The 24,407-nt window shown below is 39.8% G+C and overlaps 1 protein-coding gene across 1 annotated transcript; it reads right to left on the bottom strand.

The window, feature by feature from the left end:
• Positions 1 to 3,271: 3,271 nt before the first annotated feature.
• tmtc4 (transmembrane O-mannosyltransferase targeting cadherins 4) lies at positions 3,272 to 24,082 on the bottom strand. The gene is made up of 18 exons (XM_028435639.1): positions 23,709 to 24,082; positions 22,577 to 22,783; positions 22,343 to 22,458; positions 21,304 to 21,520; positions 15,246 to 15,333; positions 14,937 to 15,037; positions 13,516 to 13,608; positions 13,215 to 13,376; positions 12,560 to 12,762; positions 12,145 to 12,319; positions 10,266 to 10,397; positions 10,074 to 10,153; positions 8,722 to 8,829; positions 8,494 to 8,635; positions 6,577 to 6,691; positions 5,440 to 5,552; positions 5,245 to 5,314; positions 3,272 to 3,537 (listed from the first exon to the last, which is right to left on the bottom strand). The coding sequence occupies exons 2-18, from the start codon at positions 22,736 to 22,738 to the stop codon at positions 3,389 to 3,391; spliced, it is 2,226 nt and encodes a 741-aa protein (XP_028291440.1). The 5' UTR covers positions 22,739 to 22,783; positions 23,709 to 24,082; the 3' UTR covers positions 3,272 to 3,388.
• Between the last annotated feature and the right edge of the window lie 325 nt (positions 24,083 to 24,407).

The raw sequence follows: 24,407 nt of genomic DNA, 5'->3' as shown, positions 1-24,407 counted from the left end.
CAAAATCATACAACTGCTGTTTCCAAAAATCATGGATAGGCTTAAATTAGAGCTACTGTCTGATAAGCTTTTGCAGCAAAACAATGACAATGGTTGTTGTTTTCTCCCCAACATAATCCAGAAAATAACATTTTATTTCTCTTTGAACAATGTGCTACGATCCATTGATCCTGGAGATGAAAACACATCACTTTGATTGATGGAAAACATGAAAATCCTTTACCCGAGAGCTGGGTTCATTATATCATTGTAATGGAGCACCCAAGCAGGTAAAAGGTGTATAGTGCAAACCAGGAACAAGAAGGAGACTTCATACGGCGATGGTGGTATACCATCTTTTATTAATGTCACTCTGTAGGACAGCAGGTTTTTGTCAGTGAGAATGGATAATGAAGATGTTGGCGGGGCCGGTGAATCCATCCCTTTAATACTCACATATTTTATGATAATGAAAGGTATTCAAAGAATGATTACGATGAAAGTGGGGGACCCCCCCCCCCCACTAGTGTGCCAGCACAGCTGTGCAGCTAGACAGTCTGCTGCAGGCGCTGGTTGAAAGGATTGCACAAAAAAGTAAAGAAAGGCCCCATCATAAGTACATAAAGCGAATAACTGATGGTTTCGTAGCCAATCATGCCTCAGCGGCGCCGCGTGTCACGCCGCATGATAAAAAATAATACGAGGGAAAAGTCTTTCAGTCTTGAATGTCACTATCCCAATGTTTCAGATCTCATCCTGTCTGCGTTGGCTCCATAGCATGAAGTCTTTCACCGCGCTGACCTTTTCATAAACCCTGTTGAAACGGGTTTCATCTCCAACTAAACAATACTCTGAGTCGGCTGTGCACACAAGGTATTTGTTGTCTTTTCAGATATATCTATCGCAAACCCCTTTACATCAAAGAAGCAACAATAAAAACAGGGTCGAGTAACAACAAGGAAATTTCATCATGTGATATTAGCTCCATATTTAGGAGGTCATTTACTGAGGACACCGACGGTCGTGTGTGCCGCCGCACCCCCCGATGTGCGAGTCAGTAACATCTCCTGAGCATCAAAGCATCCACTGGTGTATTGTACTGTATGTGTAAACAAACTTAGCGGCCCCGAAAGCAAAGCTATACCAGCACCGACGCGGCTTCAAAAGTTTCCTGCAAGCTGTAGGAAGCAGGTGAAAAAATAGAAGTGCGTTGAACTTTGACCTTGGTTGCACACTTGTTGACTGATGTTTCACACTGGGGTTGCTTTTTCCCTCAACGGCGTTCTTCAAGTGGAGCGGCACTGTGTGCGCGTGGTCCCCCGGGGGACCATTGGCGTCGTCCTTTGAAGGGTCTTTGCTATAGAGCTGTTTTCATGCAGCATAGGCTGCGGCTTCCTGTCTACGCTGACCCCTCATCCTCTCATGGATACTTGAGAAAAACGTCCCGGCACAAACACCTTTCTCCTATTAACTACAGAGACATCAAGGAAGCACAGGGGCTTCAAACGTCAATAGTGCCATCCCAAAACAAAAACATAGGCATTTTCAGCCAACATTACACAGCTGATGCATCTTCTGAATGATGATTTTTGGTCTAAACTGCAACCAGTTTTGACGAGAGGTGAATGTAACAGATTACAAAAACTCACGTTGCTGTAATTGAGTTGTTTTCATGTGTACTTGTACTTTTTTGAGTATATTTCTAAATCAGTCATTTTACTTGTACTTAAGTACATTTTAAAAGAATGAAGTCATTTGTTACATTTCTACACCCCACCATTACTGAGTAAATTATTACTTTTTGTGAAAAAAATTTTCAGGTCAGCAGTTGATTTCCGCACGTTGAGCATAATCCATATGTTCTCAGTAGTGCCATTTCTGATTAAATCGGAATCAGAAAATACTCTATTAAACCCAGAGCGGTAATGAGAACGGCAAAGGGCGGCATATTAAAAAACAACACTGATAATAATTTAACACACGCAGAAAAAGGAGCAAGACTACAAAAAGACAATATGCAAATGAAAGATGAGGTGCAAAAACGAATAATAAAAATGAATACAAATAAATCGAAGTATATATACATGTACACAGATTTTTTTAGGTTCATGGCAGGCCAGCTGTGGTGAAAAAAAGTGAGTCCAGCCACTTTCTTGGATTCAGGTTGGGTTTTCTACCTATTTTGTTGTTACCCACATTGACACATTTGGCATGGCAGTTTTACAGTTCATGAATGTAGCTATATTTAAAGCCTGAGAATTTTTCTTTTTTATTATTTTGAATTGAATTCATGGGTGTTATTTTATTTAAAAAAAAGAATTGTACAATTTCACAAACCTTTTACATTATTTTATACAGATGCCTTTGTGGAAAATGAATTAAGTTCCAATTGTGCAAGATTTCATCTTTTCCTTTTTAAGTTTATAAATTAGATGTTTACTGTATGCAAGAGAACCGTGGCAAAATGTATTACCGAAAATAAATGTGGCGGGTGAAAGTAACTAGAAACTTTTACTTTGAATACTATTTAATTGAGCTACTTTTTACTTGTACTTGAGTGTTTTATGTATTACTTTCTGCTTGTACTTCTCAAGTAACAGTACTTCTACTTGAGTAGAATATATCAGTACTCTTTACACCTCTGGTTTTGACAATAGAAACATTTGGAAAAATGTGTCCAACGCAAATAAATTATACAGCAGATTCTCTGGTCACGCACACGCGCACACACACACACACACACACACACAATGGGTGCTGTGTCCAGCTGACACAACATGGGGGTCAGAGATGAAAAGAGAATGGGGTTCAGCGTGGATCAGGTCCACATGGCCTTCAAACGGGGCAACAAACAGCCCTGAGCAGCCAACCTGACCGAGGTCTGCAGAGCAGCCAAATCTAATTAGGAATAAAACACTTGGGTCTCGTAAAGGGTAATGTCTCCAGTATGAGTTAGAAATGCTAAACCGTTCCTTTCAAATTACACATTAGTTTTATTATGATAAAAACAAACCCCCCCCCACAGAAACATCTTGCTAATTAAACTAGTCATCTTTAAAATGACTGGAAAAAAAGTTGTTTTTTAATCCATTCTTTTTTCCTATTTTCAAATTCATCATGAGTGACTGATATGATGTGTTGAGCAAGCTCTGCATCTCTGTCCATAGTCTGACATACGTATGTATTATTAATAACTGATTGAACATCACAGCTAAATTATTTACTTTCTCTAAAGTCCATCTAAAGGCTTTTTCTTTTTTTTTTTTTTAACAAAAACATAAGCAGAAGAGCATAAAATTTCCAATTTTTTTTTATTCCAAGATCTCAAAGTCATCACCAGTGACATACAGTCACACTAAGTGGATCAAATTTGTAAAACTTAGTTTAAAAGTAGCCAAGGCCTATTTCCTCAGGGTAAACTGCGATTGAATTGGTCCATTTTGCGTAGCAGCATGTTGTAGTTGTCTCGGGTTCCTGGAGCCTCGGGGTCCAACTTTAAAGCGTACTCATAGTGCTTCTTTGCCAAGTCCAGCTTTCCCCAGCGATGATACAACACAGCTGAGCACACACAGAGCATGTGGTTAGGTGGAGAACCTGCGACGAATGGAGCTCGTCCTAAAACTGTTCATCAATAGCACAGGTGTTTATATTTGTTTAGAGGTCACGTTTTATGAGAAATGTCTATCGCCATTGTTAGCGATACAGATATGGGCAAATGTATGGGCAACCACATTTTATTTGGAAAAATCACAATGAAATACGCAGCCTGGATCTGATCAAACCTGACATAACTGAGTCAAATCTCAAAGATCAGGCAAATATGAACCAAGATATGAGTTTTTGCCAATAATGATTTCCAAAACTGATCCAGAATCAGTATACATATCTATCCGGATGCCCTACAAACTCTTCCATGGCCTAAGGTGTATCTTTAGGTAAAATTTTGATGTAATTCAGCTAACACACAAACAAACATTGCAAAACGTTGCTACACGGTTTTTAACTGGCACAAGGAAATTTGAGCACATTTCCCCTGTCTGGAGCACTTTACACTGGCTGCCTGTTCGTTTTAGGACTGATTTTAAACTCCTTTTATTTGTTTTTAAATCATTGCATCGCCTTGCACCTAAATATCTGGCACACCTTCTTCACCCCTAAGTCCCTGCTTGGGCATTTACATCAGCTGACCAGCTACTTCTGAAGGTGTGTTCACACCAAACATGACATACTTTCAAAATGAATGTAAATGACGCAACGTCAAGGACCTCCCTTCAAGCGACACGACTTGCGTGATTCTGGCGAGTCGCTCAAAGTTGAAAAATTTGAACTTTTCAAGTGGCTTCAAGCGACAACTCCCCCAGCCGTCACTGTTTGTAGAGCCAAGGCTGCAGCCCCTCCCTCCCGCTACATTGAGACGACTGCAGCGTGAGGGTTGTACACTTCCTCAACTTACCGGGGCAAAGTTAAAGCAATTAACTTCTTGAATAAGCCGACATTCTGAGTGAACTCATCCTTTAGCAACTCCGTAAGTTGATCTTTTAAACCGTCTATGATAAAAGCTGTAAAAGTACGACAGGAGAAGAAGTGATCATCCCTCTAGATGCATCAGCCCTCCCATCGCTGCCACCGGCTCCGCAGACACACACTATTCCCTGGTCGTCACGTCACAGGAGCAATGAAGTGATGGAGAAACCAAAAAGCGAGACAAAATTCAAGCGACTCATCACGGGAGACTGCAGTCGCTTCAGTCGCGTTCGGTGTAAACGCGCCTTAAGTGTGCCAGACAGCAGAAAAAAGCTCAGAGGTGATGGAGCTTTTGCAGTTGTGGGTCCAAAGCTGTGGAACACATTGCCATTTCACATCAGAGAGGCTTTATCTCTGCCTGTTTTTAAGTCTCTTGTAAAAATGCACTTTTTTACTTTGGCGTATGGTTTTTAATGCATTGATTTTATTGTACACTGGTATTTATGTTTCATTTTCTTTAGATCGGTTGTCTTATAGTGTGTATATGTACTTTATATATCTGTTGTCACCTTGTACAGCACTTTGTCCCCCTCTTCCTGGGTTTTTAAAGTGCTTTATAAATAAAGTTAGATTGGAAACAAACAAACAAATTAGCATGAGCTAAATCTGGCACAAAGCATCTTTTCGTAAGATCAATGTATTTTGTACATTGTCCCTGTCAAATAAATTTAAATAAAAAAAATAAATAAACAAACACCGATAAAACATATTAATTCGTTGGTGGGGGTAAAACAGCCTTACCTAAATTGCCGTGGCAACTGGCAGCATTTGGGTTGATCCGAAGAGCATGAAGAAAGAATCCCTCCGACTCCTGGGAAAGACAAAAAACAACAGATGAGAAAACTATTTTGTTTTTTCCCTTAAGACAATAAATTAACTCTGTTAGAAATACATGAAGATTGTTCTGTGTGTGTGTTCTTTTTTTTGTTGACAGACCTTGTATTTCTGTAGTTTCCCCAGGACGTTGGCCAATGAAAACATGATGGTGTGGTCTTCGGGAAGGAGCCTTAAAGCCTCTCGGCCGATCAACTCAGCCTGACCCAAGTTACCTTAAAAACAGACCAGAAATGTACTAATGAATACTAAATGTTAAACTAATACACTGAGCATATTTACATCTACAGGCACAAAGACATCAGTGTTTTAAACAGCCACTATTCTGAAGATTGGACTGAGTTAGTCAACAGCAGTTGGAGCAGAGCTTCTTCTTCCCCACATGGAGGGATGGTTTATTCTTCTAATTAAGGCTGAACACATAGCCCACTGATTTATTGATCTCCGTCACAGATTTGTCTGATGTCTGGCCAGAAATGAAGAAAGACTCAGACAGACATACAAACAGACAGACAGGAAATGACTTCAATTGTTTATCCCTCTGTTTGTCTGTCTGAGTCATGACCTGTAACCTTCAGATACAATTTACCAACAAAAAAAAAAAAAAAGACCCGTTTGAACAGTCTGAATCTTCACTGATTTGGTCTTTTGTTTGTGCAATGATCAAAACAAACGAGGAGGGGTAAACACCAAAGAGAAAACAATATTCCCAATTCCTAAAATGACACCCATTGTTCTTCTTCTCTCTGCGTTTGTGAAGGAGCTGGAAAGAAGGGAGGAATTATTTCTGTCAGATTTAGGGGAACAAATGTGGTGGTGGTGGTGGTGGTGGGGAGGGGGGGGACACTGAGGGGCCGCTGTTCTAGCTGTGCTCGTCCATGTTTGATCAAGAACATCCCAAGCCCTGATTGGACAGTTCCAGTGCCCTCCTGGGAAACTCCGCCCTTACGGGAGCAGCTTCAGACAAAACGGCTTGAGCGGTTGAAAAAATCAGAGCATTCTCCACACGGCAGGGAAGAATGGCTCTGAAAACTCACAACACAAAGCTTTAATACATAAATTTCAAGCATTGCTGATTCCTGCTCTTCCGGTCTAATCTTGTTGGCCATTTGGATTTCCTGGCTCTGTAAAATCACTACAAATTTCTAACTGTAATAATCTGCAACCGCCACAAAGTCAGAAAACATTTTCCACTTGAATCCATTACATTGTGTATAAATATGAACTGTTTGCATCTACCAGTGTTGTCCAGCAGGATGACCATGTTGTTCCAGGCCAAGCTATGGTCTGGTTTCAACACAGTGGCATTTCTCCAAGCATTCAGAGCTTCCACGTGTCGGTTCTGATCAGCATACTGTAAGGAAGAGAGACAGCCAGGATTTAATGTGTGGAAAACACCAAGAGGACACGAGTCAAACTCAAGGCACGGGGGCCAAATCCAGCCTATAAAGGGTATTTTACACAGTGATTCATGTTTTTTCTGTCATTTTTACCTTCTCCTGTGAGCCAAATTAGATGCCACTAATTCACTTGTAAATATCCATTTTTTTTCAAAAACACAAACTCAATGAAACAATTTTATTGGCAAGCTGACATGTTAGTTATTTTCAATCTCAAATTGTCAAAATAACTCAAAATCCTGCTCCACCCTCAAATGATTCCATAATATTTAATTAGACAAAATCACAAACTCAAGGAGATTTAAAGTGAAGATTAACTCCACCGTTTAACACAATAATCGTCACTGCAAACAACACCGCACTTGTTTTGTTCTTGTTTTTTCCAATTTATGTCTGACCTACAGTTCTTACATGTGCACTATTATCTCATGTTAATATTTATTTTAGTTTCTTACCGTGTGCTTTTTTTTTTATTATGTTGCTGCTAGAGCTGGGTGATATACTTGAAATATCTATCACAATATAAGTGTTTCATACCAGTCGATATCGATAATTATTGATTAGTTTTTTTTAACCTATTCAAATCAAAGACTAGAAGAAAAAATGCCAAATAGAAATACTTTTATTTTAAACATAATATTTAACATTTAAAAAGAGGTCAAATAAGCTATAGAATAATAAAATGTTCAATGTACAAATATATACATTCAATAAATGCTTAATCAAACAAAATGTGCAACACAGTTTATAAACATACTGTAAACATCACTGACATGAAAAAATTAGCAGGGTATGTTACATAAAGTTATGGTTGATAAACATTTCTCTGATTTCCTATAATTAAACCAGATCAGACTTGATGATTTAATCATTAATTACTGAGAGCAGTACTAACAGTATACTGTATTCTGGTGTACTAGTCACAATAGTTACATTACTGTCTAATGGGGCCTGTTTTGTCTGTGAACACATGAAATATAATTAAATTAAATTATTTCATACGGCAGGTGACATTTTAGCTTTTAGCCTTCCATACAAGTGTAAGTAAATCTTTGCGTTCGCTCTCAGCCCAGTCTTATGTGTCGGTGGGTTAGCTTAGCAAGCTTTAGTGGAGTTTCCAGTGTGCATCTCTCTCTCTGTCAATGTGTTTGCAGGAACTTTGAGTGGATCTGGCGGACGATCTTTGACTGGTTCACTTTGTTGGATGCTGTTTTGCAGCTTCAGGTAGGCTGTGATGAGTGTGTGTGTGTGTGTGTGCGTGCGTGCGTGCGTCGGCAGCGCACTCTGACTGCGACGTTTGCTCAGGTCATCATTTCAGGTGGTAAAACATGAAACTACTAGTGTACACAGTGACTTTGGAGAAGCTCAAGCCGTTGCTCTGCCTACATCCCCCAAAGTTCATTGCGGTTCTGGGTCAGGGGTTGTTTCCGGATTTTTTTCAAACAGAGCTCAGTGAAATTTATTAACATTCTATCACACATTTACTATTGTTATTGATTACATCTATATATATATATATATATATAGTTACTGTTTTATCACCCAAGCCAAGTTGTTGCAAAAGTGAATTTCCCCTCTGTGGATCAATAAAGTATAAATTAATTAATATTCTATTCTATTCTGGCAGGGACTGAAATCTGTCACTTATTGCTTGGCTAGGCCTTCCACATGATCATTTACATATTTGGCCCCTGAACTAAAATGACTTTGACATCCAGCCATCCACCCAGAATATCACAATTGCTCGGGAGCTCACCAAGCGGCCGAGGTTGTAGTAGCAGTCTGGGTATTTTCTCCGGAAACGAATGGCGTTCCAGTAACTCTGCTCTGCTTTTTCAAACTTCTGCAGGCTGTTCTGAACTATCCCCAGGTTCATCCACGCTGCAGCGAAGTCCGGCCTATGAAGGGTTCACATGTACAGTAGGTGTGTAAGAGGAGGTGATTCATAGAGTAGAGCTAATATTGAGTCTGCATGAAAACCAACTGAATAGAAACTGCTTTGGACAGAAGCTCCTCTGCCTCCACGAGCTCATTCTTTTCCTTTAGGATGTTTCCTAGGTTGTTCATTGCATGGACGTAGGTTGGATGAAGTCTGGTCAGAAACACAACATGCAACACGAGTCAACACAAACCAAATGTACTGAGGAGAAAGTAAAAAGGAACACAAGTTCTTTACTTGGATTCAAGTTTGTAGATCTTGTTTAAACTGTAACTATACACATTAATACACTGGTATTACCTAGTGTTTATAGAGGAGGTCAACATCATTCACTTGGGAAACAATTACTTTAAAAAACACCTACTTAAAATTTGATTAGTTAACATTCAAGCTAGGAATACTAGCAACCAGATTCATTAATGTAAACCAGTGGTGATTTCAGAGTACAAAATAAAAGTTGAATGGGTTTAATTTTCACAAGTGTTTCAGGTATTTTATTTTAAAGGTTGGGGACCATGAATCTAGATCATTAGTTCTTGAAAAGATTTTCAAGGAATAACTCAAATGTCAAATGACTAAATGTCTCAAAAAAGTGTTATTTTTGTTTCCCTAAAGTTTGAATAGACATAATATAAAAGCATGTGGTATTTTTATACCCCCATTTATTATTTATTTATTTATTTATTTATTTTGCCCAAACAAAAACTCTCCCAAAAAGCGTCTGACACACTTTGGGGTCATGGTCCACCCTGTTGTAGTGCTGCTTTCATGATAATTAAAAGTAGCAAAAGTGAGTCTGCACAGCAGATATGAGAAGTGTAATGTTTCAGGCTCACGCCCTTCATCAGACAGAGCACCAACAATGGGTACACTTCCTTATAAAGGTAACGTGATCTAAAACACCCGTGTGGTCATGTGACAAAAATAACATTACAAAACATGATTACAAAAAATAAGAAATGTATTTATAGATACAACTTGTGGTGGCATATATTAATATTTTTCTGATGTCCTCTGGCTTTGTTCAACAGGGATTTCCTTCCTTTTGTTTATTTGTCATGGTCGTGTGTGTGACTGATCATCATAATCGTTGCTTTTGGATTTAAAATTAATACTTATTTAATTTCTTATTTTTGTAATCTTGTGGTTCTATATACATTACATGAATTTAACAATATTAATTATATATCATGTTTTGTAATGTAATTAGGGTTAATTTCTTTTTGGAAAATCATTGAAAGGAGAGGACGAGCTTAGCTTGTTGCTCCCTCATGAATGTTGTGTGTTGATTCTGGCCACTGTTTGTTATTACCAGATTGACTGATAAAAGGTAGTGTTCTTTATAAATCAAATAAATTTTTCCACAATAACACTTAAAAGCTTGTGTATCGTCGTACCTTACAGCCTCTCTATAATATATAATAGCAGCTGTACTGTTCCCTCGGTCTGCAAGGTTCTTCCCAACATTATAGTGCACCTGAAATGGTGATTAGAACATTAAGTGTGCGTCATCATCACAAAGTGTATACTGTTTGCATGTGTAAGTTTGAATTAAAGATTGTCTTTAGACGAACTGGAGTCCATGTCACCTTTGCATTGAGCGGGCAGACAGAAAGGGCACTGATGAAAAGGCTTTGTTCTGACCGCCACTGGTGACTGCGGAGAGCGCAGCGAACCACATAGAGGCATAAAAGTGCCAGCACCATGATACACAGCAACCTCTGCAAAAAGACAAAAGGTGACATTTAAAATGACAAGAGCGTTATCAATAAAAGCCTGTGAGGCACTGGGAGTTAATAACTTTAAAATGTATTTCTGCAACACTAACAATGCCACTCGCTGTTCTCAATCCATTACAGAAAATTCATCAGCCAGCGCTTATGTGTTATAATGGTCTGTAACATGTGGAAACTTTGCATTAACAATGTTTTGGAAAAGCAGTGAGTCAGTGATGTAACCTTTGTGGCAAACACTTTAATTTTAGTAAATGGAACAACTGAGCAAGAGAATGGAAAAAAAGAAGATAGTCATCAACATCCTCCAACAGATTGGTTGTCATTATAACTCACAACCTTTTCCTAAAAGTCCTAAATCTAACTTAAATGTTTACATAAGAAAATATTATCACATCAGAATATAAAATTACTATCTTAAACATTTTCTAAGAAAAGCTGTCCCCTTTGAAGATACCTCGAACAGAGTAAAAAATCAAGGGCAATAAGTCTGGAAAAAATAGTTGCACGTTTCTCATTTTCGAACTCCATCAAGGTATTGATACCCTGAAGCTACACACCAAATTTGGTTATCATATCTTAAACAGTTTCTGAGAAAAGCTGTCCCTTTTGAAGATATCTCGAACAGAGTAAAAAAAAAGAGAACAAGGGCAATAACTCCGGAAAAAAAAATTGCACGCTTCTCATTTTCAAACTCCATCAAGGTATTGATACCCTGAAGCCACACACCGAATTTGGTTCTCGTATCTTAAACTATTTCTGAGAAAAGCTGTCCCCCAGCAGGGGATAATAAAGATGATCAATGCCAGTTTATAATTCCCTAAAATGTGCTATTAATATCTCAAAATGCACAAATATATGTATTAGCAATAAGGAGAGTATGTTAACCTTTAACCCTCCTATGATCCTCTAATATTGCTAACACATTTTACCCTTGGGGTCAATTTGACCCCAGAAATATTTGCCTGCAGAAAATGATTTCCAGAGTTTTTGTGTCAGACACTTTGTTGATTAGTTAAATACATAAATAACCCCTTGATAATGAAACCTTAACCTGTTCTCTAGCGCCACCATCAGGAAAGTCTTTCAAATTAGAAATATTTATCTTGAATAGTTTTGGTATATAGTTGACCACAAGAGTTTGAACCCTATTGGTTGTGGTGATGATATGACCTTTCCTGCAGCGCCACCATCAGTGGGGTGCACATTCATGAAAAGTCATTAAAAAAATAAATAAATAATAAAGTCAACTAATGTTTTTTGAATGATAAAAAACAGTGAACCCTTGTTGGTATTTTTTACATTGTATTCTTGTATAAGGTCAAACAGACAGAAGCAATATGGTGAAAAATGAGGGTGGGATTCAATAAATCTTTCTTCTTCCCACTCCCTTTTGAGCAGACATATTATTACAGATATTTGTGTACATGGCTCTTATATATTATTCTGAACATCTCTGATTGTTTTTCTCTGTTGTAGTTTCCTTATACACAAAGAGTTGTTTTTGGTCCTTTTGTTTTTTGTTTTCTTGTACCTGCTCGAAAAAAACAAAAATTAAGTGAATGAATGAATGAATGAATGAATGAATGAATGAATGAATGAATGAAGGAAGGATAATAGGAGGGTTAAAGCTGTCAAACTGAAAGCATGACAAAAGATTTTGATTGAATATGTGTACAGTATATTTGGGGGTGACATTTAGATCTTCTGCAGGACATTATATTTTAAATCCTACCCTGTATTTGGAGCAGCGACAGAAACAGAGTCCCAGTGCATAGGCCAGCAGCAGGCAGTAACCAGCTGAGGACAAGTAGAGCACTCGCTCAGCAATGACAAAGCCTACTCTGAAAAAGACGTTTGAGGCAGGCAGGAAAGGGACCAACAGCAGCACCAGACCCAGGGTCAGTGTCCTGGAAGGGTCAAAGAACAGCAGGAACGTTATACGTGGAAATCATAAACTGCTTTTTAATTATTTGGAATACTGTATATACTGATGTAAATACACACAGTGGCTTAAACTTTTCAATATTAATCATATTAATGCGAAAGTCTGTGAAAGTGAGACTATTTTCATAAGAACGTCTGCAGCAGGAGATGCCAACTTGCACTTGGAGTGTTAAAGTGTGAGAGCGCCGTGCCTCCATCCGTACCTCCTCCTCTGAATGTCCTGTGAGCACAAGGCTTGGCCTATCAAGCCTATCAGAATGCACCAAAGCAGCAGCAGCCACACCATCCTCCAATCAGACGCCGACTTAATGAGAGGCACACAGCCCATGGACCAATCGAAACACAGCCACCAGGGACACAGCAGCAGCCAGGCATTAAGAGAGTAGTAGTAATTATAGTTCACAATCTGCCCAGCACAGAAGAGCAGGAGGGGGGGTCGTGATGGAGAAAAGAATGGGGGGAAAAAGATTCAATATCCACATTTCAAGTCAATATATATGTTTACAAAGATAATAATCTTAACAATAATTAGAATAATATATGTTAAGGTTTCATTTATTCAGACCAGGTTTTTCAGGATTTTTCTCTCCTTACATGTTTCAACTGTCGATTGCCAGTCTTCCTCAGAGGTGATTGCTCTGATGTATCCCTAATAAAAATAAAAATTTCCTGAAAAACCTTGTCTGAATAAATAAAAACTTAACATATATTTAAAAAAAAGACAAAATGAACTCGCTGGAATTAATAAGAATGACAGTCTTATTGAATATTTAATAGTATTTCAGGTAAAAATGTCTTAATAAATCGTATTTTGAGGGTTTTTTTTTTTTTTAATGTATTAAAGCAAGTGAAACTCACTCGGAGGAATACATTTTCTGCAAATGAGGCAGGGTTGTCCACTTCAGTAAACGCTGGTGGTCCCGTTCCCATGATCCTCCAACGAGCATACAGCATAGAAAGCCCTCCCAGAAGCATCAGAGCCAATCGCCTCAGCAGACCCATCCGGAACATCTCGCTCACCTGTCAGTGAAATATCACCATTTCTTGCTAATAGCGATTCCAGTAAGAATCCTTAGACACCACACATGATGTGGCATTAGATAAATAAAAAGTGCATTGTTTATGACAGAAAGAAATATGAGGGGAGTGTGTAACTCACGTCAAATCCATTCTTCCTAAGGAGAAGTTTCTGGCTCAGTTCATAGACATTAACATTACAGATAAGGAGGACATCAAAGGCTGCATTCACACCCTGTTGGAAAACACAGAGAAAATAAAGCATTCTCATCAGCAACCGAATAGCCTCTTTAGCTAATTTAGCTAATATAAACTCAAGCATTAGACCAGTCATTTCCAACCTTTTTCAGGTCATGACCCCATTTTTAAATAACACATTTTTGGCAACACCGGAGACATTTTTTTCTATAGAATTAGTTGTTGTGTTTTTTTAAAACAAGATTAGTGCACATGTTTGTGAAAGTGAAAAGAATAGAATACTTAGTAACACTTATCTTGAGTCATTCATTAGCTTAACCATTTGTTACCCTAACCAGGGTTGGGGTCAATTACATTTTTCAGTTACAATAACGTTTTCATCTACCTATGTTCAATTACAACTCAATTGACCAGTATTTTTTCCAATTCCAATTAAATGACATTTTATTTATTCTCAGAAAGTCAATTACAAATAAGTTCTTAATTACAATTAATCAGAATTACTGAGCCTGAAATAAATAACCTAATAAAGGTTAACCTTCCTCTCGTGTTAGCATCTCTTATGATAACATGTTCCAAATCAGTTGTAAAACACATATATCTATCATCTAATTTCTATCCAATCGATTAGTTACATTGTTAGGCTTCATAATCAATGAAAAAACAGGTTTAAATATTTATTTAAATGATGAAATGTGTGAAAACTTGATATGAAACATTTTTAATAATTGTTAACTACATATGTGTAGAGTGTACATCAAAGTGTAACATGGTTCCCCAGTTTAACGTTAAATAATAATTGACCATTTTCATAGAAATTTCATGGCAATTACAATTACGAAGTCAATTATCTGAACTCAAGAACGATTACCACAGCAACAGATTTTTTAAATAACAATTACAATTATAATTGAAGCCACCCTTGACCCTAACCGCACTAGATCCCTCCATGTAACTGAAAGAATGCCAACATAGCTCCAAAGGTGTCATAATTTAGCGAATGACAATTAATGACAGCCTTCATGACACCTTGTTAATGCTAATGACAGTTAATGACAGCGTAATGTCAGTCATATATAAAACTTCAAGTAAAGTGTTACCAAATACTTTTGTTTGAGATTATATGTGGTAAAGAATAATAATTTATTAATAAAAATAATAATAATTTTAATCAGTATATTTTTTATCAACTATTAGACATTTTAGTCACAACCCCAACGTTGAAAAACACTGCATTAGACTGTTTTGTAATGGCGATTGCTATGTTTTCTCTAAGTCTGATGTGATCTGTATTTTCCCAGTGTTGCTACTGGATTTGACAAATTCATCAGCTATAGCTTAACAAAAAAAAGAAATCTTTCATACCAAGACGGTGATGCCTTGTTCTTTACAGAGCATCGCTGCAGCACACAGCGAGAGGCTGACCACAACCCAGTGGACAGAAAACCTCTCATCTCTGTTGCTCCCTGGGAAGAGAAAGCCAACAATGAGCCCGTTAAGACGGTTACAACTTAAGATGTAGTTGTTCAAACAGACACGTTTAAAAAAAAAAAAAATGGCCGCTTTGCAACGTTTGATGCAAGGCCCACGAATCATCAAATGTGAAACATCCCTTTGTACAGCGGGCTGATGGTGTGCGCCTAAAGCCTCATACTTGTGTCAGACACCCACTACCTGTGTTAAAGGCTTTGCAGTAGGTGAGGAAGGACAGCTGGAAGAAGAGGGCACATAAAAGGTCTGCTCGGCCCACGATGCCAGCCACCTGATCGGAGATGAAGATGGAAAGAAAAGTAAGAGAAAAAAAAGAGAAAAAAATACATGTCCATCCATATATAAACATGTTCACACCTCGAGAAACGAGGATTATGTTTTGTACATGTGCCTTCCATATCTTTGTGTATTTTGCATGGCACAAAAAGCTCCAACTCGAGCTTATTAACAGAAGCAGGAAGAAACCTCTCATTACCAGTGCTCTACTGCTCTATATTTCTATACAGTGTGTGGGTATAGCACGGTTGGCATCCTGGGGTGGCTTTCTTTCATACATACGGCAAGCCAAAGCCAACAGCCTCTCTCCCTCCCACCCCCCAGATCTCACCCAGTCCTTGCCCTGCATGATTAAAGAGAATAGAGGGGAGATTTGCTGCCTTCCAGCCAAGATTTTTTGCACGAAAAACACATATGCTGGCAGGTCAATATAATCCCTATCTCAACTAATAGTCGGAGTGTGCGACTTCGTGCACCTTGGCCCGGCGCTTCCAGCTGAGACAGCGCTTTTGTTCTTGGTGTGGAATCACTGGATATACTGTATAAACAACCTCTGGACTGATCATGATGAGCTGCTACAAACAATGCCTGTTTTTACAAAAAGTTTTTTTTCTGAATCCTAACTACTCAGTAGTATTTTATGAACACAACAATAAAAACACAGGGGATATAATTACAGCTTTGTATGAATATTAAGATCACGCAAAAGAACAAAAAAGCTATGACCAAAAATTGGTACAATGTCGAATCCTCAAAGAAAGAGCACTGGTTTGAGATCATCCAAGACATCTATATGATGAAAAAGTTGACTTACCAACTAAAGTTAAAGGACATATCCACGAAAAGAACTGGAAGAAGTTGACTGTTTAAAAAAGAAGCAATTCCAACAACAATTAACTGGATCACTTGAGAATGCATCCAGGAAATGCCCTTGAAAATGTTTGTTGGTTAAATAATTGTTTTGTTTGTTCTTTTGTAGTTATTAATTATTATTATTATGATTATTATTTTTTTTATTCTTACATGCATTTATATGTTGTTTGAATGTTTTGCAAATTGCAAATAAAAACAAAGTAAAATATATATATATATATATTTATTGAGAACACTAAACAATTCTAATCTATGTCAAGTGTATTTCTGCATACAATACATTGAAGTCAGGCCTTAATAATGCTCTTACTGATAAACATCAACAAACATAATTTGCTGTTTACTTGGGTACAATATATTATTTTATTTTATTCTTCACTTTAAATGAGTTTAATATACAGTAGGTTATCTTTCATAGTATTTAGTTTGATGTCTCACTATGAGATGGCAGCCCTCAGAAACACAATGTCATTATGCCAATCCGAATTGGCTGGTGAAACATATCCGTCCACCGCATTAAGTCCCACCTACTATAAGTTGTGTGGGCGAAGGATACTACGCCATTCAAACACCTCTTCTCACTCGAAGCATATCTCGCGTCTACTTGTAGCTGAACTGTCCACAGACAGACCTTTTTTAGATGCTGCTGGTGGATGCTGCTGGTGGATGCTTTTTGCTCTCAGCCACACCAAGTCGACCAGTACTTCCTGGCCTCTACATTTGGTTAGCACTGCCCTCGACACCTCACCACGGCCATCGAGCACTGACCGTTAACACACCTAATGACGGTTCGGTTTAACACTGCCCTCGCTAGCCCACCATGGTCGCCAGGCTCCGGTTGTTGTTTTCTCCAGTTAGCACACCAGCTAGCTGCCAGGTGTTAGCATTAACTAACCACCTCTCGATCCCTCGAGCAGGGACAGACACCAGGTCTGCTCGGGCTGCCTTGGGCAGGAACATGCCCGGCAGGTGTTTGATGCCCCTGTCTCTTGCCATAACTGTGCTGTGTTCACAGTGAAGAGCCTCCGCAGACGGCTAGCACGCCAAGCTAGTCTGTCTGGGCAGGACCCCTACCCCCCCTACAATCAGCAGCAGGAGCTCTGTGTCTGGCGGCTCATCCCTCGACTGCGAGGCGATGGAGACCCTGGCCACTTGTCGCAGCGCACTTGCTTCCATGGCTGTCTGCAGTGTCCCTCCGGGAAGCCGAGCCTGCCGGCCAAGTCTGTCCGTCTCCAGTCAGCCCTGACTGAAATGCCTTACAAGGCGGCAATGCTCTCAGCCAGAGAGCTCAATGTTTTCTCCCTGCTCACGGCCTACCAGGCGGAGCTGTGTGAAGATCTTGGGCCAACTCAGGACAAGGCCAGATGGGAAGAGATGTCGGTAGTCACTGACCAGTGTCTCCGCATCCAGCGCTGCGCGGTCCAGGCCACGGGGAGAGCGATGGGGACCGTAGTTCTACAGGAACCTCGTGAACCTATCCGACAGTGAAAAGGGTGATATCCTGGATATGCCCGTGGTCCCGGAGGGGATTTTTGGCTCTGCGTTGGCATCCATGCAGCGGCAATGTGAGGCCAAAAAGAAGGAGGATGAGGCGCTGAGCCTCCGTCTCCCATAGAAATCCCCAGCTCCATCTTCACCTGTGTGCCGCAAAGTGTTTCCGGCTCCTCAGGGCTCAGTTTAAAACAGCAAAACTGTCAGTGCCCCGACCCGCCCCGCCGTCTCAACACAACTCTTCCGGCTGGTCCAGGAAGCCTTCGACCTCAGCTGCAGCTCCGCCAGGACAGCACACCAAGGCCAGGAAGAAGAAAAGAGCAGCCAGACTGCTCATCTCTTCTCCAACATTGCAGCTGCAAATTCCGTGTTCTCCAGCTCCACCTGTTCTGCTTTCGAGTGTGCACCCAGGGGTCCCCCACACTACCGTCTCACAGCTACCATGGCTTCGACCGGAGGCTACCGGGAGGGACGGAAATGTTTCAAGCACGCACACATTCACGCACACATTTTATTAAACAAAATAAAGTGTGTCCGGCTGTCGCACCCAGGCCGAAGGCCGAGGGCACAGCAAATAAAAAAAGCAGAATATGCCACAATAAGCAGCGCGGTGACAACACCCGCTGTTCCCCCTAGGTGGGTGGGCTTGTCATCCCCCCAGGCCGGGTGCATACAGTGAGGCCCCCTTCGCCGTAGTGCCCCCCTGAGCAAGCAGACGCTGCTCGCCTCGGTCTCACCAAGGGACAATAGCGCAGCCCTGCCCCGGGTGTTATGGACGATTTCGGGAGGGTACAGGCTGCAGTTTTCCCGCTGTCTGTCCTTGTTTCGCCGGCATTGTACACTCAAGGGCTCAGGGAGAGTCAGTCCGCGTTTTACATGAGGAAATCCTGTCACTGTTAAACAAAGGGGCAATCTCTGTAGTCTCTCCCGCAATGTGTCAGAGCATTTTTTACTCCAGGTATTTTCTGGTCCCCAAACAGGGGCGGGGAGCGGAAATCGCCCTATTGTGGATTTATGTGCCCTGAACAGATATCTCAGGAAATACAGGTTCAGGAAGCTTACGCATGCCTCCCTGTTGCACCTGGTACGACAGAATAACTGCTTCACGTCTGTCGACCTGAAATATTTCCACATTCTAATAAATCCTGCCCACAGAAAGCATCTGAGATTCACTTTCCAGGGATGTTACAAATACTGTATGCTGTCTTCCGGCCTCTCTCTGAGCTCGAGGATGTTTCTGCGGTGCACGGAAGCGGCAGTAGCCTTGCTAAGACGGCAGGGTATCCGCTTGGCCACGGATCTGGATGACTGGTGGATTTGGCACAGTCAAAAGCGGAGGCCAGAGCGCATACGCGTATTCTATTATACCATCTGGTCAATCTGGGTTTTGTGATAAAGCATGTTGGACCCGGTCCACTCGGTGCCTTTCATGACACGCCTCTCGGCGGCACGGGTGAAGGCTTTCACGACATGACTTTTCCAACTGGCAAAATCTTTTCAATTCAGATTGTGTCTTCGGTTGCTCGGTTTGATGGCTTCCGCCATCCACGTGATCCTCCTTGGTTGCCTCCACATGCGAGAATTCCAGCTGTGGGTGGCCTCATGTGGGCTGGACCCTGTGCGCAGACCTGTTTTCCAGTGGAGCGCCGATGTACGGGGAATGAATGTTGTATACTGAAGTTGTGGAGCAGTTGTGGACTCATTATGCACGGACCGAGGTGGATCTATTTGCTGCAGGAGGAAACGGGCAGTATGCGCTGCACAACACGGGTGCTCCCTTCGGCATAGATGCACTAGGGCACGTCTGGCTGTGAGTGCTTCTTCACGCCTTGCACCCATTGGCCCTGTTGCCCCCACCCTGTCCAGGGTGAGGGAGCACGACCACTCATTGATCTTGGTGGCTCCGTACTGGCCTGCAATGAACTGGCTGGCGGAGATTTACCGGCTACTGTGCGCTCGCCCCTGGCAGCTCCCACAGCTTGTCTGCAATAAGGGAGTTACCACATCCCATAGTGAGACATCAAACAAAATATTATGAAAGAGAACTTTAGGTTCTTCACATAACCCTGGTTCTCTGATTAATATGAGTGAGATGTCTTACCAGACAACCCTTCTTGCTGGGCAAGTGAGAAGAGGCAATTATTTTGAATGGTGTAGTATCCACCGCCCATGCTACTTATAGTAGGTGGGACTACCTGCGGCGGATGAATACGTTAAACCAGCCAATCAGGATTGGCGTAATGAGATAGTGCTTCTGAGGGCTGCCAGCAGGGGCGTGCATCCCATAGTGAGACATCTCACTCATATTAACCAGAGAACCGGGGTTATGTGAATAAGCTAAAGACTGATTTAAATGATTTATAATAAGTTTATTGAAATTGATCACCAAGTCCTTGCAGGATTCTTTCCATGATGCCAATGTTGTTGACAAAATGTTGATGAGTATCCCTTCAGTATGAATAGTGAGTAATAATTTTGCATGCATGCTCATAAAAAAAAAAGCAGAGCCACCGGGCTTTAAATGAACAATTACCACAACGTAAAGCTTTAAGCTGCAATTCCTTCAGTAATCACTACGTCACAGTTTGTCAAATCTGTGCTGACCTCCACAAACGTGTGTATAAAGTGCTTTTTATTGCAAATGCAGCTTCTAAATCACCTATCATTCCTACTCTCGTAGGAAAGGTTACATATAATAGTCTGTCAGTTGAGCTGTCTTTGTCATTTAGGTTTGCGTATCACTTTAAAGGTGATAATGTACCGTAAAGGATTGCCTATGTGTACCATTATCGTAAATGAAACAGTTTTTTTTAGGTTAAAGGCATCTGATTGTTCTGATGGTAGCGTGTACTTTAAGGTTCAAGGTGTTTTCTTGTTCAGATCCATTCAGGGCAGGCATGAATGGATCTGTAGTCAAATGGCTGACAGTAGCTTTAAAGTAGTAGACTTTAAACATGTTGTAAAAACTCAAAGCTTTACTAGTACTACTAGTGACACAAAATTGTCTACTAGTAGATGACTTTGTTTAACTAGTAAGGTCTACTCGCGAATTAGTGCGCAAAAATCTTCACTAGTAAAACAACTTTTTCTTTACTAGTACTACTAGTAAACTAAAAATATCACTTGTTGTAGTAATAGTAGACTGTTTTTAGTCTACTAGTAGTACTAGTAAACCCAAAAGATTCACTAGTAGTACAAGTGTCCTAATGTAGATAAATGGATTATAACCAAATCCAACACCCAGAATGGTTTTAATATGTTTGAAGGATGATAAGATGATAAGCCAGAATTTATACTTTTCCTGCCCCCCTTATTAGCATATATGACTTTCTACAGAAGACACGATGTCAACATGATATGTGAACGTTGATTGGCTAAAATCCCAAATGACCATATTACATGTATTGTACATGAAAGCTAAAAGTTGATATAAATGACTTCCACATGAATTATTTTTTATCTTTAGACCAATCATCTAAAGCACACTCATGAGACGTGTTTTGTATCACTTTAATATTAGCAGACTGTATTTTTAAAACTATGTACACATTGTGTTTGATGTTATTGTGAGTATGTAGTTGACACACGTAGCATTACTTACACTTTCGGTGTGAACTGGATGCGTGGCGAAGAACATAGCAGCAAGCAGAGAGGTCTTAGGTGCGTGGTTGACTATCCAACCCTTTTCATCATAGTCCAATCCTCCAATCAGAATAGCAAATATGTCAATCATGAGGATAGAAACGAGTGCATGCAGGATGATATTCAGCACATGGAAGCCAACAGGGTGTAGGTCTCCTGCTACAAGGTAGTTCCATCTGAGAAAGAGAGAGATGATGATTAAGCAAACTGGTCAGAACATTACAGGTGGAAAAATAATTATTTTGTTATTATCTTTTGTGCTGATCCAATTGTTTTTAGTGATGGGAGAGTCTGAAATAACAATGCACACCATCTAAATCGAATTACTATCATTTCATTTTTCACTCTGAAGGAAGAAAAGAAGGTTTCAAATGGAGCAAAGATGTTTCCATGCACAGCAACGCTTGCATGCCTGTCCACATCTGTTTGTGCTGGTTTTCCCAAACTAAGTCTGAGCAAACCTGTGAGTTCACCAGAGGTGATGTTCTTTAAAACAAATTAGGGAAAACTATCACTGATTACTCTTGTGTGCAATGCCTTGTGCAATGCCTTGTTATGTTTAACAATCACCAATGTGTCCTGTGTAAATACTTTGCACTAAAAACAGATAAAAAGCTGACTGTTAAATGAGTTGTGATCGTATTCTGAACAAATAAGCCACAGTATTAGGACCTAATGATCAACAGTTGAATAGGTATGTCGTCCATTAAACTACTTTGTGTATGACTGATTATTAATCTCAACATCATCACATGCAATGGCAAAAAAAATAACATCAATCACCCTAAATCGTGTTATTGCCCTTCATAAACTAAAAAGATAACCTGCGTTGTTATTGTAATCTTTTAACCAAGCGAAGGATAAGTAGCGTGGCATGTGTCAGCAAATGATAGGACGAGCTCTGAGTAATACACTTTGTAGTTGTTATTGTGAACAGCTAAAGTTTGGTTTTTATTGTGAATAAAGGGGCTCACAGTTGAAGTTAAAAAGTCATCCACCTGAACGTGAGGACAGTGAGAGGTCGGTAGGACTTATGACTGGAGTTGCTGCTCAGGTTGCTTCCCCAGAAGTCATTGCTCCAAATGTTGCTTAAAGGTGTTGTTGGTCTCAAATCCTGCAACACAAAAATCCCACTAACAGCATTAGTTATGATGAATTACCAGGACTTTTGTCTTTTTCTTTTTTTTTTACACACCATACTATTTTTTCTTATGTACTTTGCATGAACTTACCTTATTGTTGACAATTGCTTCGGAGTCATCAAACACAAATTCACCATCGTAACTATTAACAAAGCACAGGAGAGCCAGGAGAGCTACGATGATCTTGGCCAGGCCTGGAGCAAGCCTGGGCAGTGGGATGTGGTGATCCCAGTACACTTCAGTTAATGCCATGATGATAAACAGGGACTTATGTCATTATCTCATTTTATTACAACCCTACAGGAGGGAAAAAGTGTTGTTAATTCATACACTTAGCATATTATACACATCTACACTAACAAAGCATCCTTGGGATCAAATTAAATACAACTAATTTCCAATGTTCTGAGTGATGTTATCAGTATCACGTTACAAAGCAACATATGTTTATACAACATATAAAGATGAGACAATAACATATAATGAGACAGAATTAATTTATTAACAGCAACAATGGTTAGTAGTGAATAGGGATGTCCTGATACAACCTTTTCACTTCCGATTCGATACAGATATTGCGCTTGTGTATTGGTCGATACCGATATCAATCTGATACGATATCAGCACAAATCATTCATACTTTTATTACTTATTATGTAGTGTGGAATGTTAAAAAAGGCTTGATCAAGTGATGTTACTCAAACAGAAAACAATAGTCAGCAACAGTAGGTATGAGAAAAACTCACCCATTTATTATCAACCAATTGGTTACATACATTTTACCCTTCAAAATAATATCTACAATATTTTACAATTTAATAAAATAAATAAATTATGCTGTTATATCGGAGATTTTAGACACAGTCCGATTAAATCCGATATTCGTTTTCTGGCTGATATCGGACCGATATCCGACAGCCCTAATGGTTAGAAAACAGGATGTTGAAAATTAGATTATTTGTTACTGTAATGTAGAAAAAGGGGTGAGACCGGTTAATACCTCCACCCACACCCTTTCAAACACAAAATGTGTGTTTATGTTTATTGTAATATTGTTTCTTGTATTACTGCATTTGTATTTTGTTCGAAATAAAACAGTATAATAAAAAATAATCAATATTATTGAGTCTTTTTAATAATAATTTTAGGTATTTCTTCAGACAAACGCAGTTAAAGAAGTCGTAGCGTGTGGTTTTAATATCTGATCAAGGTGGATCTGTACCTTATCTTTTCATGGAGAATGGAGTGTGAGGTCACATCGTCCTTGGTGACCCTCATGTTAGCTTGTGCTGCTCACAGGCTCTCATCCAGCAGGAACAACAGCTCTTTACCAGCCTTCCTCTCTCACACACACTCAGCAGCTGTAACTCCAAGCCTTTCATTTAGCTTTAGCACGTCTGGGTAGAAGGTCCGTGCGCCATTATTAGTAGCAAAATTACAAGACTTTCAGTAGCGATATTTCCAGTGCATTTTGCTTTATGTATTATTTCCTTTTGAGTGGCAGGAATGTCGTCAAAGTTGGTTTAAATGAATGGCTGAGGGGCAGACAGGCTACCCGCTGCTGTATACAAACAAACACGCTCCGGCTACAACCACTGCTGGTAACTTCCGGGTCACATGTCCGATTTTAGCCAATAGTCGACAGCGCGAGGGAGGCAGTACTACAACCAGCTGAATAATCACAAGCTAAATTTCACCTGTGGACCAGAAAAAATACATTTAATTTATAATCTCGATATTTGGGCTTGTTAATGATCATTTTTCAAGTTGCATAGTCTGTTGTTGTTGTTCAAGCTTTTTTCAAATATCATTTTATGTCGGAAATGTTTCAGTAAAAATAAGAGAAATATTAAAATCTTCTATATCAATAATTAATTGTATGTTCTCTTTAATATTTACACTTTGCAAAGTTGTCTCACAC

Source organism: Gouania willdenowi, chromosome 21 (genome assembly GCF_900634775.1).
Source record: "Gouania willdenowi chromosome 21, fGouWil2.1, whole genome shotgun sequence".
Lineage (NCBI taxonomy): Eukaryota > Metazoa > Chordata > Actinopteri > Blenniiformes > Gobiesocidae > Gouania > Gouania willdenowi.
Note: the sequence above shows the minus strand (reverse complement) of the source record. Positions and strands in the feature narration are given on the sequence as shown.